This window comes from Notolepis coatsorum (genome assembly GCF_963971535.1).
Source record: "Notolepis coatsorum genome assembly, chromosome: 15".
In the NCBI taxonomy this organism is placed as follows: Eukaryota; Metazoa; Chordata; class Actinopteri; order Aulopiformes; family Paralepididae; genus Notolepis; species Notolepis coatsorum.
In genome coordinates this window covers 26,136,968-26,158,312 of record NC_140179.1, presented here as the reverse complement: position 1 = coordinate 26,158,312, position 21,345 = coordinate 26,136,968, and the positions used below count along the sequence as shown (strand labels likewise).

Genomic DNA, 21,345 nt, shown 5'->3' with positions numbered 1-21,345 from the left:
TCCATGGGCCGGGGCCAACCACTAAAACTAAAGTTTTCATAAACTGATCTGTACGCCTCCCACCACCGCTCACTGCCCTTCGAGCCATCGATCAATCTCTTAAATGACTCTGACTCTATCTCCAATGAAGACTTCTTCTTCTTCTTTGGCATCTTGTTTCGAGTCAGCCTTCCAGTTAAATTAACGCAGCTCCGCACGTCAAACTCCTAGCAGCCCCTCTCCACAAAAAATGTCGAGCAACAATCTTTCAGCACTGTCCCACACCCTTGGTTTCAGCTGATCAACAGAACAGAACTTGACTCCTTCGAGGCCATCATGGCCATGGTGTGTGGTTTATTCCAGCTGAAAATCAGCTCGCCTCGTGCGCCCGTAGGTAGCAGGGTACGGTTCCCTAGAAGGCGAAGTTACTGAACACAAGTCCTATACTGCCACCTATTGAACAAATTATATTAATGTTGTCCATTAAGTATGACATGACTGTTCTACCTTATTTCTGATGGAAGTAATACTGTATAAGTATGTTCACAACGTTTTGACACATAATCTAATGATATTAACGTGATACCACTTCTAGTGGGCATCACATATATGGAATACATTATGCAACATATGGAATATCACCCATTTAGCAATGGGCAATTGGCAAACGACGGCTCTTTTGAGTGAAAGAGTTGATTCGATTTGACCGATGTGAACTAATCGAACCGCAACTAACGACTGGTTCGGCAACCGCACATTCTTTTCTACTGACCATATCCAGTTAATATAATCATTCACTAACACATTTTGTGTGTAATGACTTGTTCAGCAACCCCACATTGTTCCTTTCTACCGAGCCGTGCTGAGAGCAGAGCACTGGCTGAGAGGAGGAGAGAGTGAGAGAGAGGACGAGCAGTTAATAAGAACGTTAAAGAGCCAATACGAAAGACCTTTGCGAGCCATTTGTGGAGTTGATGGACATTTTTACAAAACGCATCTAACAACTCTCGTTGTAGATGTGAAAGCAAGACCCTAATCTTGTAATCTTGACAGTTTGCAGAGTGCATCCAGTTAAGCAAAATAATAAGCCTACTTTAGACCTATTATGACTAAAAGTGATTTGAACAATAAAGAAGGATATGAAGAGAACCTGTTATTGGACACTATTTGGCTCATCTGAGGTATCATGTGCTTAGTGCTTTGTTTTTCAGTATGTGTATGTGGCAGACCAGGAAATTACAGTTTAATACTGTAGTTGTACAGCACCCTCCCTTGTCTGACCATGGCATTTAGTGAAATTATGCTACTGCTCTAGGGGCTGAGCCCCCCTAAAGGTCTGATGCTAGAACCGCCCCTGGCCGCCTGAATACTTTTACCAACGGATTTCCAGTTCCGCGTTCGCGTTCTGCGCTCTGATTGGCCACTGACGTTTCTGGTCGCGCCAATCGTGTGACGGCAAGTTCTGCCACCGGTTAAGCTTAGGCACTCTTTCGAAGTTGGTTAAGGTTAGAGTTTGTCTTAGAGCAGGGCGATAGAACACCAGCCCTGATTCCAAACTTTAACCTTAACCAACTTCGAAAGAGTCGCCTAAGCTTAACCAGGACCCGGAGGGTCATCAAAGAGAAGCCGCCTATTCTCAGTTCTTGCCCCACAATGGTGGAATGAACTACCTATCCCAGTTAGGACAGCCGAATCCCGTCCAATCTTTTGCCGTCGACTAAAGACTCACTTCTTCAACCATTATCTGAAATGATAAAAAAAAAAATTAAAAAAAAACGTGACTAACCTTACTGTCATGCACTTGTCCTAATAAACTAACCTACACTGTAACACGCAACACTTTGATAAACATTGTTACTCAGCTGATAGAGTTGTCCCCAAGGACTTCAAAATTGCGAGGGTGACCCCTCTGCACAAAAAGGGCAGCAAATTAGACCCAGGCAACTACCGCCCTGTTTCTATTCTCACCTCCATCTCGAAAGTCATGGAAAAAATAGTCTACGAACAGGTCGAAAAGTACCTAGCGGAAAAAAATCTAATCTACGAATTCCAATCTGGCTTCAGAACATCCCACTCCACTGACACATGCCTTCTCTATTTGAATGACCACATCAAACAAGAGGTGGACGCAGGCAAATACTGCGGCATGGTCATGCTGGACCTACAAAAGGCCTTTGACACGGTCAATCACTCCATTCTGATTGACAAGCTAAAAGCAATTGGTTTTGATAGTCTATCAGTGAGCTGGATGCAATCCTACCTTGAGGGGAGGGAACAGATGGTGGAGGTAAACGGTACCCTACCCCCCCCCCTCACAGTGAGCTGTGGTGTTCCACAAGGAAGCATACTAGGACCGCTACTGTTCCTAATTTATGCAAATGACATGTCGTCAGCTTGTGACTGCAACTTGTTCCTGTTTGCGGACGACTCAGCCCTGCTGGTCTCTGACAAGAACAAGTTACAGGTTGAAAAAACCCTCAGCTCGGAACTAGGCAGAATCTGCATATGGCTCGCTGATAACAAACTATCATTACACATGGGCAAAACAGAGTCCATTCTCTTCGGTTCAAATAACAAACTCAGCAAGACCGACGGCTTCTCAGTTACAGTGGGTGACAATATTGTCACAAGGAAAGATGAAATTACCTACCTGGGTTCCATCCTAGAGGCTAATCTCTCCTGTGACAAAATGGCATCCAATGTAATAAAAAAAGTCAACCAACGAACTCGATTCTTGTACCAGATCTCCTCTCTGGTAAACAAGAACACCCTGAAGACTCTGGCAGGAGCACTCATTCAGGGGTACTACGACTATGCTTGCACCTCATGGTACCAAAGCACCTCAAAGGCGCTAAAAACAAAATTACAAACATCGCAAAACAAACTGGTCAGACTACTGCTTGACCTTACTCCTAGAACCCACCTCACCCCTGCCCACTTTGACAACCTAGGATGGCTTAGAGTAGACGACAGAGTACAACAACTTGCAATGGGCCTGGTCTACAAGATACACTACACGACCAAGGTACCCATGTACATGTCAAAATACTTCCCAAAGGTCAGTGAATACCACGATCACAACACCAGAGGGAGCTCCACAAATCATGTTAAACCCAGATTCGGCTCAAATAAGGGACTAAACACGTTTCGCAATTATGCCACATCAATGTGGAACGCCCTACCCAAAGCTGTAAAGGAATGTGGATCACTACCCACTTTCAAAACCTCTCTCAAGGGACACCTACGGGAGACTGCAATTCAACACTGGCCCCTGTAAATATCCTAACCCAACCCCCTCCAATGTACAGTCATTTACCTAGTATGGTTTTGTCAATAGTTCAATGTACAATTGTGTTTGTTTGTACAGTGTCTCCCCCCCCCCCCCCCTCAATGTACAGTGTTACTTGTTTATACAGTGTGCCCCCCGGCCCCCCCCCCCCAACCACCTCCAATGTAAATTACCCAGTATGGTTGTCAATATCCCAATGTACCCAACCCCCCCCACCCAACCTCTTCCAATGTACAGTTTCTACGTCAAATGTATATACTCCCTTTTCTTGACTCCTTCTGTATCACAAACAGTACTGTATTTGCAAATCTGGTATGTTATAAATGTATAGATGTAGCAGTACTGACTATCTGTATGTCATGTATGCAGTGGCGGACTGGCCATCGGGACGTTCGGGACGAATCCCGATGGGCCGGGACCAAAGTGGGCTGGTCCAAAAAAAAAAAAAAATATATACTTTTTTTTTTTTTTTTTTTTTTTTTACTTTTTTTTTTTTTTTTGCCAGTGTGTGGGCCAGTGTGTGGGCCACTAATGTGGGCCGATGTGTGGGCCAGTGTGTGGGCCAGTGTGTGGGCCAGTGTGTGAGTCGGTGTGTGGGCCACTAATGTGGGCCAGTGTGTGGGCCGGTGTGTGGGCCAGTGTGTGAGTCGGTGTGTGGGCCACTAATGTGGGCCAGTGTGTGGGCCGGTGTGTGGGCCAGTATGTGGGCCGGTGTGTGGGCCGGTGTGTAGGCCAGTATGTGGGCCAGTCTGTGGGCCGGTGTGTGGGCCAGTGTGTGAGTCGGTGTGTGGGCCACTAATGTGGGCCAGTGTGTGGGCCGGTGTGTGGGCCAGTATGTGGGCCGGTGTGTGGGCCGGTGTGTGGGCCAGTATGTGGGCCAGTGTGTGGGCCGGTGTGTGGGCCAGTGTGTGGGCCAGTGTGTGGGCCACTAATGTGGGCCGGTGTGTGGGCCGGTGTAGTGTGTGGGCCGGTGTAGTGTGTGGGCCAGTGTGTGGGCCATATGTGGGCCGGTGTGTGGGCCATTATGTGGGCCGGTGTGTGGGCCAGTGTGTGGGCCGGCAATAAAACAATAAACAAGTTGCATAAACTAAATCAGATTAAAAATGATCACAGTTCTGGTTTGCCTTAAGATGCAGTTTAAGATGGGTCTTGAACATGGAGTATGTAGGGCACTCTCTAATCACAACTGGCAGGCTATTCCAGTAGTTACCACTTTTAACAGAGAACACAGTTTTTGCAATGGTAGTATACCGAAAAGGCACCTTACAGTCCCCTCTACTGATGGCCCTGGTGGTAATGCCAGTGTCTGCTTTCTGTTGGATGAACTCATTCAATGGGGGAGGGGCAAGTCCATGCAGAACCTTGTACATGAAGCAAGTATATTTGAAAACTTGGAAATTCTCGAAACTTAGCATGTTATGTTTTTCTAAAACATTACAGTGATGAAATGAAATTGGTTTCCTATCAAATACTTTTATGGCTTTTTTGTAGAGTAATTATATTGGTGTAAGAGTAGTGACATATAAAAGAGACCAGTTGATAAAACAGTAGGCCTACTCGATGTGTGATAAAATCATTGAATGCAGAAACATCCTTGCAGCATTAACTGGCAGGCAGGGCCTGATCTGCCTGAAGTTTTCGATGTTAAACTTGACTGTTTGTCACTTTCTTCACATGACTTTTTGAAGGTCAATGTAGAGTCCAATGTGACCCCAAGATACTTGAATTAATGTACAATGTCCAGCTCCGCCTCTCCCAGAAACACATTAGAGTGAGTGACCTCTACTGGTGACTTTGTGAACATCATACACACTGTTTTCTTGGTGTTAAGTGAAAGACATGCTTTTGTTAGCCAGTCTTGAATGAGACATGAGACATCAGTGAATGAGATTCACGTTTCCTCCCAACCGAGAGTAGGCCTAGAAGCGCAGAAATGGAGAATGCAAAAAAAGAAAGGGTGGAGCTGAAAAAGCTAGAATTAAAAAACTAAAATTGCTAGTAAAAGACGCAGAACAATGTTCTAAAATTACAGACATGTTTACCCGCTGCTGCTGCTAATGATGATGAAGTTCAAGTGGAAGGAACCAACAGTAACATGACAGGTGCATGCAGTAGCCTAGTGCATATTCTACTGTTGGTGTCTGCCGGTTCATGAGGGCTAGCTAGCCTATACTAGCTCTTGCAGTGATTTCAGTCATTCTATTACAAGACAATGTGCTTTCCGTATTCCTGATTCCTTACAGCACGTGGACGTAAATAGTTGTGACTCGTGACGTTTTTTCTCTGACTAAAAGTTTAGTTAGCAATGTTAGGACTAGTGCCCACCACAGCATCAGAAGCTAAAGTGCTAACCTAGAGAGCCAATCAGAACCTAGGACGGGCTGCAAATTAATCGGCTACTAATATTATAATAGTAAATACTAAAATAAAATACTATTATGTTCCCTTCCAAATTTTCATGTTGATATTATTATTGGTAATCTAATTGATTGAATTGATTAGTTGCCATTTTACATGCTTAAATAAGATGTACCTTAGAATTCCCAACTGTTAGCCATGTTCTCGATCTGTATATGATTAGTCTCATCTACATGTTTGTAAATAACCACAGCTAACTAGCTTAAGCTAACAACTAGGTCAACTACTACCCCGTAGTTAAACATATGTGATTGCATATAACAGCTAACTGCTACAGCTAAGTTGGTAGTTAGCCTATTCCATTAATGTTGAATGTATTTATGAAGGTTGTTGATGGTGGTTGGCGCTGATTAGCAGACATGATTCCGTCAGTCTGCCACAGGGCAGCTGTGTTTGCTGATGCTGCTCACGACCACCAGTAGCGTATGACTGTGTGAGTGTGAATGCTTGATGGTTTCTGTGAAGCGCTTTGTGGAACAATGCTGATATACAGTTAAGAATGAGTAATTCGCTTTTGGTTTTTAAGAAAAATTTGTAAAGCTATTTTTGAAAACTACAGGGGTGAATAATACTGTTTTCTTTTGCTATTTTCTTTTAGAATACTGTTTTGGAGTCTTAATTTTTTTAATTTCTTTTTTTTTTATCCACTTTTTCTCCCATTTTCTACATTTTCTCCCATCCCAATTTCGTATCATCCAATTCAACCCTCCCCTGTCACGAACGCTGTTTCTTGCCTCCCACAAGCCGGCTGCAATGTGGACTAAGTCATACATAGCACAAGTCCCCTCCGGTACTTGAGGTAACAGCAGTCGCATCTTTTCACCTGCGCAGCTCGATCTCTCAGTGGCGAGGAGTAACGCGTGGGAGGCTCACGCTGCCCCCGACACTTCCTGATTCTACTGTGCAGGCACACCAACCGACCTGTAGGAGTTGCTGTCCACAACGCCCAATCCCCACCCATCAGTTTCCCACCCCCTAATACGGCCAATGTGTATTAGTATGAACGACCAGCTAAACTGAAAGCAATGTGGAGCGCTGGGCTCGAACAGGCGAGCCCAGCGTCTCCAGTATTTGTGGCGAGCGCCTTGCCCACTACGCCACGTAGCCGCCAATTTTTTTAATTTTTGTTAAGAATATAGGACAGGCATATATAAGCATTATGCTTCAGTCTGTACCTTTTCAGTCACTGTAAAATCAAATATTGTTAAATGATGGGGTATATTGTATTGTGTGAGATGATGACTGAATAAACTACTACTACTACTACTACTACTACTACTTTGGGTGTTTTCAAAAGGCTAAAAAACGCTGTATGAATTCAAGCCATTATTATTGATTGCTGATGTTCTTCTTATGCAGTTGACTCAGCGCGCCCAATCCAGCACAGCTGACCCTGAGGGGAGAGAGAGCGCCCAGTCCAGCACAGCTGACCCTGAGGGGAGAGAGAGAGCCCAGTCCAGACAGACAGACAGACAGACAGAGAGAGAGACAGAGAGAGAGACAGAGAGAGAGAGACACAGAGAGAGAGACACACAGAGAGAGGGAGAGACAGAGAGAGAGAGAGAGAGAGAGAGAGAGAGAGAGAGAGAGAGAGAGAGAGAGAGAGAGAGAGAGAGAGAGAGAGAGAGAGAGAGAGAGAGAGAGAGAGAGAGAGAGAGAGAGAGAGAGAAAAGGCTCTTGGAATGGGTGTCTGGGAGGAAGTGGGGGGTCTTTCAATGTTGATTAAACGGCAAGCAACTAATGTCATGAGTGCCAAATTAAAGGACAATAAATCCAATCTAACTGAAATTGTGTAGCACAGACCTTTCTATTAGGGATGCTCGATATTGGCTTTTTTACCGATACCGATATACCGATATTGTCCAACTCTTAATTTCCGATACCGATATCAACCGATACCGATATATGCAGGGTTTCCCGCCCCAAGAAATGGAATAATTTCAGGTAATTAACATTACATATCTCTTGTTGTGGAATTAACACAACATTATGCATACTTTTGACAATAAATAAAATCAGAATTGGTTCTTACTTGCTTGCCTGGGTAAATAAAGGTTATAGAAATGTAAATAAAATATTATTTCTTTAAAACCGATACCGATATTTTTCGATATCACATTTTAATGCCGATATCGGCCGATAATATCGGTAGGCCGATAATATCGGACATCCCTACTTTCTATGGATCAAAACCTCAATATTATTATGGTGTAGTTAATACTTCATGTATCCTTAATCCCCAGGCTAATGAGGCACTAAGATGTTAGTAAAAAAAAAACATATGCCAATGACGGGAAGTAACGGTATATGTATGTGTGTGTGTGCACTGTGCATGAGTGCACATCTAGAGGCGGTGTGTAGATTTGGTCTCCCTGATGTTGACTCCTTAGCCACAGCCTTGGGTTGTTTAATACTGGACAAGTGTTTCATAACGCCTGTTGTGTGGGCCGGTTTCGGGGCCGGTGCGTGGGCCGGTGCGTGGGCCGGTGTGTGGGCTGGTGCGTCTGAATGTCCCGGGCTGAATTTGTGTCCCAGTCCGCCACTGCATGTATGTCATATATGTCTATATGAATTGAAAATGGGGGACCCTGATGGAAACAAGACAAACGTCTTTCTCAGGTCTGCATCCCCTTAACAATTGTATGTATTGAGCCGTACTGTATTGTACCCATTCTGCAATCTGTTAAATAAAGTTTTCATTCATTCATTCATTCTTGCTGTCTTGTCGTACAGAACTTGTAAGTCGCTTTGGATAAAAGCGTCAGCTAAATGACTAAATGTAAATGTAAATGTAAACCAGTGATAAACTAGGCGTTAGGTAGTTTGCTGCTGTTCGAGGCGGAAATGGGCACGTCGCGCGATTGGGCGCACATGTCACATGACCAGAAACGTCAGTGGCCAATCAGATCGCACCAGAAACGTCAGTGGCCAATCAGATCGCAGAACGCGAACACGGAACTGGAAATCCGTTGGTAAAAGAATAGACACCCCCTGGCCTTGCCCTTGACATTAAGTGGTTGTAGCTACGGCTGGGTGATGGAGACATGATCCAATATACTTTTATACGCCTGAGTCTCCTGAATATGGAGTGTCCAGTCCCAAGTCGATCGGCACTTTCGCGGCCAAGCTTTTCTGCACCTACTCCCGAACTAAGCATGCACAGATTGCCCACGGAGTCTGGATTTCTAGGTGTATCAATCTGCGCATGCGGAGTATAATATTATAATTCATAACGATTCATAACGAGTCCCCAAACTATTGGAAGTGAATGAGGAACCTGACACCTCGGCTGGGAGGAATGGTGGTCTTGACATGAACGCCAGGGGCAGCAGGGTCCCATAGTTTACTTGTACAGTAGATTACTTTAGATAGAGGTAAGACTGTGAAATATCCTTTTAAGGCAAAAGTTTTATATTTGGTTAAATCACACATTTTACTATGATATACAATTGTTTTACATTTCTATCAAGTCTGAATGAATGAATGAATGAATGAAAACTTTATTTAACAGATTGCAGAATGGGTACAATACAGTACGGCTCAATACACACAATTGTTAAGGGGATGCAGACCAGAGAAAGATGTTTGTCTTGTTTACATCAGGGTCCCCCATTTTCAATTCATAGTGACATTAATGACATACACAACATACATGACATGTATTTTTTTTTGGTCAAATCAGTTGTGCAATAGTCACTTTTGGTGAGTTGTTTCTATACAATTCAGTTATATGACATTTAGGTATGACACAGGACTACACAAGCATTTTTTGTATAGAAATGTGTCAACAGACTAAAGCAGGGAACCACAATATTTTGCATACGAATTATGCAGAATGTAATATCATAACTGTAAACTGTCTAATATTTTTCTTGCAATTGAGCCAATTTTCCTTAGGTACGGTTTTGAGGTGTGTGTTCAACAGAATGTAGTATCGAAAACCCATTCACAAAAAGTATGGGTTACTGAATGCTGAACTGCACTGTTATAATCACTAAGCCATTGTAAGACCTTACCTGTGTCCCTGTATCGCTTGTTGACAATATCAAAACATGCTAGGGCTGTACCGAATAGTTCGAAGCTTCGTTCATAATGTTGACATTCGAATTCTAAATCAACATAAAAAATTGTAATTATAAAAAAAAGACATTTTATTTTTTTATTTTTACATTTTAATTTGCCAAGGTATGGCGAGTGCCCGGTACTTTTCGACCTGTTCGTAGACTATTTTTTCCATGACTTTCGAGATGGAGGTAAGAATAGAAACAGGGCGGTAGTTGCCTGGGTCTAATTTGCTGCCCTTTTTGTGCAGAGGGGTCACTCTCGCAATTTTGAAGTCCTTGGGGACGTGTCCCTGTTTTATGGAGAGCTTTATTATGTGTGTGATGACTGGGGTGATGGCGGCTGCTGAGTCTCTGAGGAATTTGGAGGGGATGTTGTCATAGCCAGTGGCCTTGTTAGGTTGGAGGGCGCTCAGTTTTTTGAGTACCTCATCGGTTGTTACCATTTCTAGTTTGAAGTCGTCTTTGCGGACCCCTAGGATTTTGTATGCTACTATGTGTACTATAATGCCCTGAGTGGGAGGGTAGTTTGTTTACCAGTGTTGTGGCTATGTTTGTGAAGAAGATGTTTAAGTAATTGGCTACATCCAGCTTGTCTGTGATGAGCATGTTGTCCGTCTTTATGTTTATGTTTGAGAATCCGGTTAAGTTTTTTACTGCAGCCTAGTTGATTATTGAGTCATTTCCAAAGTTCACATGGTTTGTTTTTGTTTTCCTCAGTTTTGTCATTGATGACATTTTTTTGCGGTTTTGATCATGGTGTTTACGTCATTTCTTAGTCTGTTTCTTTGAATTTTTAGTTCAACTACGTGGGCTTGGAGTTCACTGTTTGAGCTTTTGGAAAGCTTTGTCTGACTTTTATGAAGTTCAGAGCATTTTTTGTCTCAGCGCGATTTTTAACCCTGGTGGTTCTTAGGGGTGCCATGTTGTTGAGTATTGTTGTGAATTTGGTTTTGAATCCAAGCCGCCATGTTTCTTCAACCTGTGTACCACTGAGTTCATCTGACCAGTCCATGCTCTCCAGTTCTTGGTTAAAGGCCTCTCTAGAGTAGGTTTTGAGGTCCCTAGATGTGACTGTTTTGTGACAGCCGGCCTTTTGTTTTAGCTTTTTGCGGGTACAGAAAATCATATAATGATCACTTAACCCGCATGCTATTACCCCTTTATTGGAGATCATGGACTTGTCAGAGGTCAAAATTAGGTCAATGGTGGTTTGTGTTGAATCACATACCCTTGTGGGTTGGGTGATTAGCTGGCTGAAACCGTGCAGATCAGAAAACCTACTGAAGGCCTTGAAGACGGGTGCTGCTTTACGTATGCATATCCGTGTTCCAGTCCCCAATAATAATTTTTTCTACACCCTCCACCCCAGCTAAACACCCATTAAGTGTGTCATAGAAGCCACTGTTCTGGCGGTCTATAGATTGTGCCTACTAGTACTGATTTCGCCCTATCGAATAAGATTTCAATCCAAACTGTTTCAATTTCGTCATGGTTAAGGTCAGTAACATTCAGTCAATAACATTCAAGCAAAATTAGGTTGAGAATCCAATTTTATTAAGCTCTGCTTAACACTTCAATGAAGCACCATTCCTCAAATCTTTAAACAAAAATCTTAATTGCCTAATGCTATTTTGTTTTGATTAAATTGGATCGCTGCCCTTTGAATCGATGTAGCGATCCAAATCACTGTGTCACCCCTAGTAATCTATTTGTGGGCGACCTTTGCCACAATGTCGCTTCCATCAAAAGCATGGGAAGGAATTTAATTGTTTAATTAAAATTCTGATGTAGTGGAACAACTGTATAACAGTCACCCGGAAGATGTGATTCTCAGGCAGAAAAACAAAACAAAACATTTATTACGACAATGAAATATCTGGTCAGATACAGCACTTGGGAGTGGAAAAGGGCAAAACACGTTGGCTGAATAGCTCCAGAAAGTATGTTACACATGCAGAAGCGACACTACAGAATAAAATCAAAGCAATATACACACACGCAATCCTTATAGGTAAAATTTGAAATATGTCCTGCACACACAACCACTTTCTTTTCAAAAGCAAGAATAATAATAGGTTCCTTGAATTAATGATAATCCACATCTCTTTAGGGTCACTAATTCACTGTGCTATCTCAATAGTGGCTTTACGGTAAAACAAATTGCAGCATCCAGGTATGATATTAATACTAAATTGAGGCTTTTAGAATGCATATTGATTACAGTGCCCAATGTCAGTGATGGACTGCTGTAGGCCTATATAACCCACTGGCTGCAGTATACATACAGTACAATATACACAGCTCCACTGGGGGGAGCTGCTCACCCTCAACTGGCTTTGTCCCGAGCATTTTCTGCTTAAGAATCCTTGATTGAGTGCAAATAAATATTTAGGAAAGTACTTTAGCCTTTAATTTTGGTCTCAACCCTCCTTTGTATTAAATCCTCCGGTAGCAGCAGGCTGTATGACCTAAGGCTATAATCCAATACAATTAGCTTCAGTATTACAGCACCTCAGACTTTCATATCAAGCCTGGTTGGAATCTGGAGATTTCTCTGATGCAGCAGCAGTGCATTAAAGCGGCTTGAAACAGGGTCAGGAATCAGTGGATTACAGTTCTAAGACTGGAGTGGGAGAGAAAACGCAATGGGATTTGAGATTATTGTTGCATGATTTCACCAGATACCAGTGATAAACCAGGAAATATCTTACTAGTAGCAGAGTCATTGGATACTGCTGTGAAATTATCCACACAAAGTCTGTAGACTGTAGTATAATCACCCAACAGTCTCGCATGAATGGCTGAAAGTAACTCACAAAACAAAACAAAAAAAATAGATTTTCTGACCATGCTGGGATGTAGTAGTCTTCAACAGATGCAATCAGATGTGGCCTGTATCATATTTGTAGAGGCGTCTTACATCCGATAACTTGGCAATGGAATGCAGTGTGATGAATGCACAGAAGTGGCCAAGGCCATATGGTTAAACAAGGGGAATTCTGTCCAGAGTCCTTGGGTCAAATCACCCAATCGCCAAGACACAAAACCCACAGCAGTCTTCCCCGTTTGTAAGAATGTGGTCAAGTATACACATGCATCACAACTGCTGTCTGATGAAACCCCTGCATCTCCAGTTAAGAGTTGGACCAACTTTTCAGGAATGATGAAGAAAAACAATCACATGTTTACACTAATGCCTTTTTTTTAAAAGTACATTTTTGTGTTGTAAATGGATTTCACAGTATGTATGATCTGAAAACCTGCCCACACCGTAGAGAACCATGTAAACCTTCAATGGACCATATTCACATGGTGGCCATTTTACTCTTGCATCATGCTCAGGTTGGGATTTCTATCCATCCCATTCCCCACCCAGGGTGGAAAGAAATCGCAACCAGAGCATGGCATAAGAGTGAAATGGCCGCCGTGTGAATACGGTCAATTAAATGTAAAAACACAAAATTGGCGAGACCAAGATCCTTCACCCGACAGCAACAATATATACAGCATGTCGAATATTTACATAAATATGTGAAGGAAAGACCAGTGTCCCATCCCATGACTGTGCACAGTTGAGCCACCAAGACAAATTATCTCACACGACAGTCTTACATGACATTCATACCAGCAGTGACAAATGCCGTTTTAACTCAGCAGAATAGTCAAATGAAGAGCTTTTGAATATGTCGACTTCTCCAATGATAATGCAGCTAATGTGCAACTTGAAATTCATAAATAAAAAGCTGCATGCGAAGCTGGATTCACTCAATAGTTTTAATAAATAAAGGCTACATTGGAAATCATCATATTTTGGGGTTGAAGATTAAAATCCAAGTAGGCTACTTTTTTCTATGAATAAGGCGCCAACTGACTTGCCGTTATTGCGATCTGGTCTATATGCCACATACCGAGTACTGTAATATGGTGTGGGCAGAGGGCCAAGTCAGCCAAACTATCAGATATGACAAAAGATAACTTTTTCTTTTACTTGGCAAGTGTTCATGCAGCCCAACAAACAAATCCCACAGTCCCAAAATTAAAACACAGACAACAAGCACAATGTGATAGAATCACTGTTCCAGGCGAAGTATGTGGTTTGATCCCTGAATTGCAAGAAAGCCTGTGTAGGACCAGTAAATAACTACTAATTAAGGAAATGCATGAAGGAAAATAACCTACAGAATACCCTTGGGAACAAAGTACACTACAGAATACCCTTGGGAACAAAAGTACCATACAGAATACACTTGGGAACAAAGAACCCCAGAATACACTTGGGAACAAAGAACCCCAGAGTATCCTTGGGAGCTATAGTTGCAACAAGCAAAACAAAAAAGAATACAGACAAAGCACTGCTGTAGCTGTTTTTAGCAGTAGGCATGCTAGGATAAAGACATTATATCGTTGACCTGACCTGAGAATATGGCGGGAACACATAGCATTACACAGATGACAATAGTTGGCTGAGTGCAAGGCCACAGTGGTAGGAAAGACTGAAGATGCAGCTAGATAGGGCAGTTTGGCAGTTAAAAAAAAACCTGAGTTAACATGTCATTTCCATCCTGATACATGCCTGGGAGTTGGGACCTCATTTATCAAGAACAATACACATCAAATTTGCATGGGGAGCTTTTTTGTTTTTATGCACTACTGTATGAAACTCATTTCCACTTAGATTCAGATTTGAATAAGTCCTGGGAAACCATTAGCATGCATATTTAGTGTTTTTACGTACCGCATTGGCCAGACTATGAGACAATCTGCCCCCTTTTCAAGATCAATATCTATTCTGACTATTATTGATTTGAGTTATTTAAATAAATACAAAAAAAAGTTGAGACTGTAGCCTGCTGGTAGGCCCATTTCTAAACATAATTTAACCATCTCAAAGTGAAAAATTGATTATCTCAAAATTGGAATCATACTGTAACTCCTCCTCGGATCTGACTCGTTAACTTGGCCTACTTTTAGTTAATGTTGCCGTCAGTTTTTCAGCTACACAAAGCCATGATCATATGAAACTAGAGATTGGGAGGAATCCATGTCTTGCTCACCAGGTAAGAGGCAAAATATCACTTGCAAGTTACGATTTATTCCCCGCGACACTTTCAATCTCTGATCCGCCAATATAAGACAACGTCACTTTTTCAGGTGCAATTTGCGGCAAATAAAGCATGGTCTTATATTCGGGGCCAATATGATAAATTGCACCGTATTCCATAGACTTTAAACCTTATATGGAGGACATATTGATAAATGAGGCCCCTGAACCATGGAATGTCACAACGTAACAGGACAGTTTGGGACGCATCACTTCCTCTTCCTGGGGCTTCTGTCCGAATCCCGCGTCCTCTCCTCAGAGTTCTCCTTGTCGGGTTTAAGGCCGGAGGCAGAGCTTGGCTCCTTCAGCCTCTTGGCCTTGGGCTCGGCGGTGGGGGCTTTGGTCTTCCGGCTCGCTAGGGCCCACAAGAGCAGCGATTTAAGGAGGCAGATGACGGCCACTGTGGCGAAGAGGGACCGGAGCACCAGAGGCCCGGGTAGAGCCTCGACGTGCCCCCTTACATGCCTCAGAGCCTGGGCTAGAGGGGTGTCTGGATTGGGCTGGACGGGGGACTTCTCCTGCACAGATCACACGCATTAGAATTTACATAATATGCAAAGGCCTTTCTAACATTAGTGACTGCGTTTTCATGCACGCCACTATCCAGATAATAGGTATTAATTAAGATAATAGATATTCTATAGTCGGTTTTTGTCTGCAGGCACAACTTTAAAACACTTCTTAAAAACATTACACCATATTTTATCTATTTATATTTACAAATTTGCACTACCTCTCCTACCTCTTTTTTTTTGCATTTTGTAAATTTTTATTTGATTTGAAATCTTTATTTCGAACATGTAAATACAAACAATATAAAATCAAAAAAAATCATTGATCTCTATGAAATGAAGAATTTAAAAATAATATATTATTATAATAAATAAAATAATATATTTTAGTTTTCTATATTGTATAGTGTTTGGTCTTTACTCTTAGTTTTTTACTGTATGAAGCACAATCTCAGGAAGGTCATACAGAACCAAGCATTTCACTATAATGTACATGCATGTACCTTATATAATGTGACAAATAAAACAAACCTTGAAGTCAACACCACATACCCGAATATTCCCGTTATGAGAAACCTGGATTAGATACCTGGGATATGCCAATAATAGTTCAGATATTGACGTATGTAAACATCTCCTCCCGTTTGCCGTTTGTTAGTTCAGTTTCCATGGCAATACTCTGTATACGTAGGATCCACGATACTGTGTGCGTGTTAACTTTGGGCCCGATTCAGACTTGAGATAAGTGAGCATAGCGTGGGGTTAATAACAGAATAGCTCTACTCCTCATTCAGATCAGAGACATATCCTTGGTATTAAGTCACTCAAAACCAGTTGCACATCTGGGGAGTGGTTTTCTCCACATAGAGGCTGCGTCTCTCAAGATAATCATCTTCAGACTTTCAACTTCAGTTCATTTTGACTGCATGATATACAGTAGGCTCCTGAGAAAAGGTGGAATAAGTCCAGCGACTCTTGTGACCTTTTTCCATATAGTCTGGTTTAATGCCATTATTTACACACGTCCTAATGGAATTCATTATAGAATCAAAATGTAGGCCTGTTATTTAGGATCAGCGGCCTTGGTCCATCTTGATATTTGTTCTAATATTGTTTGCTTAATGAGTCTTTCATGATGTGGTCGATATGAAAAATATAAAACCATTACTAATGTTAATGTGTAGGGTGGTTCTAAATTACCCGTATCTACATTACCCATATTGGATAATGCAATGTGGCACAGGATAGTACGCCTTTATACCACATCAATAGTTATGTTTACATGCATGGAGAAGACATATTTAAGAAGCCTAACCAATTAGTCAAAGATGTAGTCCTTAGTCACTTATTTTCACTTTGTGATGTTAAATGTATGTATGTAAGTGTAATGGAGGTACCGCGTGTCTATCCACAGTCACGATGGGGTTCAACTCCCACTCAGGGCATGTCAAATGAGACCGGTTACATATGTATCATGCTAACCATGCCAATGGAAGTTGGTTTGCCATGTAAATTGATATTACCATTCACTAAATAATGGAACATTTACAACAACAAAATAACAATAATAATGACGACTGAATATCGATATTAAAGCGGAAATGTCTCCAATCTAGATACTTTATCTATTTGACATGTCCGGTTTTAATTCTTACCTTCAGTCCGTGCTGATTCAGCATCTCTTCCAACGCAGCGTCGCCCAGCTGCACTTTGGGATAAAACTCCTCCACAAATTGTCTCCTCCACCAGCGCTTAGGACTGGATCTGCCCAGAGACGTACAAACCAAACGACATCCATCATTCTAGTGACTCAACAGACAACCAGGGCTGGGCCATTAATCCAGTTTCAATTGCAATGTTGGCTTTCCGCGATCATGAAAACAAGATAATCGGGATGAAACTATTATTGAACCGAATGCTGTGTTGCTAATTTTGTCTCGTGTTGTAAACGCAGCACACCCTTCCTTCAACGAGTAACAGTTTTTAATAAATTGTGATTTCAATATCAAATCAAAACAATCGTGATGGCTTCCGTAGGGAGAGGCACACGGGATGGATGCTTGAAGTTATAGCTCCCAACGGTCAATTAAAATAACCTCTCCAAATTCAAAAGAAAAGCTAAAACAAGAATGAAATACTCTGAAATGAGTGAGAGGACATGAACAATGAATCGAAGGAGTCAAAGGAATCGTAAAAAACAGGAGAACGACGACGAAAACGGCGAGATGGACGAAGTAAGACTTAACTAACATGGGTGAAGATGGCGACGGTGAAAACACGACTGAAACTATTCAAGAGGGACTTGCCAACATTAGCAGAGAGATACGCGTCCTTAAGACAGAACGACTTGAAAACGACACAAGAAGAATTAAAGACAGAACTGATGACAGAACTCAAAGATTTTAAAAAGGAAATTAATCAAGAACTGAGAGCTAACGCACTACAGGCCAAAGCACAAAGCACCAGAATACACGAGTCAGAGGCACGCATCGGAGAAACAGAAACATGGAATATGACGGTCAAGGAAACACTCCTCAGTCTTTGGAACAGCAGAGAGCCATGCAAGAAGCGCTAACGGACATGGAAGGGAGGTCCAGAAGAACAAATATGCGCATCTATAACGTACCGGAGGGAATGGAGAAAGACTGCCCTCTCCCAGGAGTTTATTGATAAACTGCTAAGAGCTGAGCTCTCACTACCGACAGATACCGACCTGCAGATCCAGCGGGCCCACAGAGCATTAGCTCAAAAGCCAGGACCCGATGCACCACCTAGATCGATTATAATAAACTTTCTCCAATTCACTACCAAAGAGATGGTCATCACTAAAGCCTGGCAGAAGAAGATCGAGATCGAGGGCAAGCGCTTGTCGTTTGACCATGACTACGCGACGGCGGTGATGCAGAGGAGAAGAGAATATAGCGGCATCAAAAGGGCACTGAAAGTGAAAGGAATTCGGTTCCAGACACCCCTCGCTAAGATCCGAATCCACTGGGACTCGGCACACGCACATATGACAGCGCCGAGGAAGCCGCACAGGATCTGAAGAAGAGAGGAGTCGCTGTGGAGGAACCAGCCCCCCGCGCTGCTAGAACAGACCAGGACAAGCGACTACAGCAAGGACAACCGTGGCAGCACGCTGGAAGGAAGGAGACACCCGGGAGACGCGAGCGAGAGGGAAAGAGGAATAGCCCAACGAGCAAAGAACAGACTGCAGGACTTTCAATGTACCACCAGCAAATAAATCTCAGGGTGAGAAATACATACAGTAGCATAATAAGACTGTTGAGTTATTTCAACGTGACGCAAGTAAACTGCCCGAATATGTCTAAGGACTATGGGCTGTTTTGACTCGCTTAACGTTAGATGTTCCGAGTTTTTGTTGGATCTAATGCGGACTAGCTGTAAGCTATTCACGTGAACGCTGAATAGCCCCTTGACCCAAATGACTGGATGACTATTAGTCTCCCTTTTTATAGTTTAACAGACTCCACTTGATTATTGAAAGACCGACGAGTCACTCAGGCACGCTGTAGGTAGACTAGGCACTTTCTCTTTTATTTTATAGCTCCTTTTTTTCCACGGGGGCCTGCACTTGAGTGGAGTCTATCCCCCCCCACCCCCAACGGGACCTAAGCCATGGGATGGCCAGCGAACGTCTGTTTTTGGAAGCCAATTATTGTTTTTGTTAATGTTACACCTGTTCTCTATGTGTATATGTCTAACTGTTCATGTTTAGTAATGTGTGAATTCCGGGTTGACAGTGTCAGGTTTAAGTTGTTAAAGCACAGATGAGTAGAAACTTTAAGGTGGTATCTATAAATGTAAATGGTCTGGTTAACCCAGTTAAACGGAGCAAAGTCATAACCAAATTGAAACGTGAAAAAGCTCAAATTATCTTTTTACAAGAAACTCCTCTCAGATGGAGCACGAGAAACTCAAGAAATATGGATATAGGAATACGTTCTATAGCTCGTTTAGATCGAGTCATAAACGAGGTGTTTCTATACTAATTCCCAACTCATTACATTTTGAACTTATGAAAGAAACTAATGATAAGGAAGGACGCCATGTCATGATAAAATGCAAATTAGAGGGCAACTTGGTTATGCTGCTGAATGTATATGCCCCACCGGGGAGCAACAAAGGTTTCTATAAATTCATATTTGGTCTGATAGCAGCGGAGTCTGAGGGGATACTAATCTGTGGGGGAGATTTTAATACTATTCTTAGTCGTAAGCTGGACACTACAAGCCATAGGGTGAACAGGACTCTACAGACAAAAATAATTAATGCTTCACTCACAGACTTAGGAATGTTTGATGTATGGCGAGATCTCCACCAGTCTGAGAGAGACTACACCCACTATTCTGTTCCTCACTCTGTTTATTCAAGAATTGACTATCTTTTTATGTTTAGAGGTGATAGACATAGATAAGGGATTGTACTTTGGGAACTACTGACATATCAGACCACTCTGCAGTCTATATGACTTTACACTTGGATAGTAGGCCAAGGAACACACTATGGAGGCTTAACACAGGAATATTGAACAACAAAACAATTGTTGAAAGTATTAGGACAGAAATAAAAATATATATAGAGAATAATGATAATGGTGAGTTTAATCCAGTGATTGTTTGGGATGCTGCAAAAGCTGTGCTAAGGGGGGAAATGATTGCCATCACAGCAACACTGAAGAGGACGAAAGAGCGCAAATATCAGGATCTAACCCAAAAATTGGCATCTATAGAGCAACAGCATAAAAATACTCCAACTAGTCAGCTGCTACAGCAAATTAGGGAAACAAGAAAATTGATTGACGACGTCTATAAAGATGACAGAGAAAAAATCTAAATTTTTACGTCAAACATATTATGAATCAGGCCCAAAGGCTACTAGATTATTGGCCAGAAGGTTGCGAAAGCAACAGACACAAAATACAATTAAAGATCCCTTAACTGGAGTAGTGTCCAGTAATTTGGAAGATATAGAGAAGGCCTTTGAATCATACTACAAAAACCTATATACACAACCAGCACAAATAGATAGTGAAGCCACTATTGCATTCCTGAGGTCTCTTGACCTGCCCTCAATTGGCAAAATGCAGAACAAAATTATAACTGCAGAAATCACTATAGAGGAGTTAGACAGGACAATATCTAATCTTAAAGCTAACAAATCGCCAGGTAGTGACGGCCTTCCAGCAGAATGGTACAATTTCGCCAGGAGATCATGCCATTGCTGGTGGCCTCATTTAACTACACTCTTAGAAAGGGAATCCCCCCTCCCTCCTGGAGGGAGGAGACTATAACAGTACTTCCCAAGGAGGGTAAAGATAAGGAATTATGAAGTTCATTTAGACTAATATCGATCCTTAATTTGGATTATAAACTGTACGCCTCCATTATCACGAAAAGATTAGAACAGTTTTTGCCAGACCTAATAAACACGGACCAAACTGGATTTATATCTGGTCGCCAAACCCAGGATAACTTAAGACAAACACTACATATTATGAAGAGATTAAACAAACCAACCTTTATTCGGCCTTATTAAGTCTGGACGCGGAAAAAGCGTTTGATTGTGTGAGCTGGGACTATTTATTCTTGGTACTAGAAAGGTTAGGATTCAAGGAAGATTCAATTAGGCGTTTTAAAACACTATATACAAGACCCACAGCGAGAATAAAAGTAAACGGTCGATTAACAAATCCGATCGCCCTAGAACGCGGTACACGCCAAGGTTGTCCATGTAGCCCCGCCCTGTTCGCGATTTTCATTGAACCGCTAGCCCAAGCAATTAGGGAAGACCCCAATATAACAGGTATTAATATAAAAGAAACAGAGCATAAGATAGCATTATACGCGGATGATGTCTTAATTTACTTAAAAAACCCTAGTCTGAGCCTCCCTAGACTAATGGACCTTATTGAAACCTATGGTCAACATTCGGGATACAAACTAAATATAGGAAAAACAC

The 21,345-nt window shown here is 42.1% G+C and overlaps 1 protein-coding gene across 1 annotated transcript in view; it reads right to left on the bottom strand.

Annotated features, from left to right (window-relative positions):
- Positions 1-11,591: 11,591 nt before the first annotated feature.
- LOC311241283 (lipase maturation factor 2-like) overlaps positions 11,592-21,345 on the bottom strand; it is a 39,165-nt gene continuing 29,411 nt past the window's right edge. Inside the window, exons 13-14 of the mRNA XM_084330056.1 lie at positions 17,019-17,127; positions 11,592-15,369 (exon numbers count right to left, since the gene is read on the bottom strand). Of these exons, the coding sequence (XP_084186182.1) occupies positions 15,061-15,369; positions 17,019-17,127 (418 nt within the window). The 3' untranslated portion in view covers positions 11,592-15,060. The remainder of the gene's footprint in view (positions 15,370-17,018; positions 17,128-21,345) is intronic.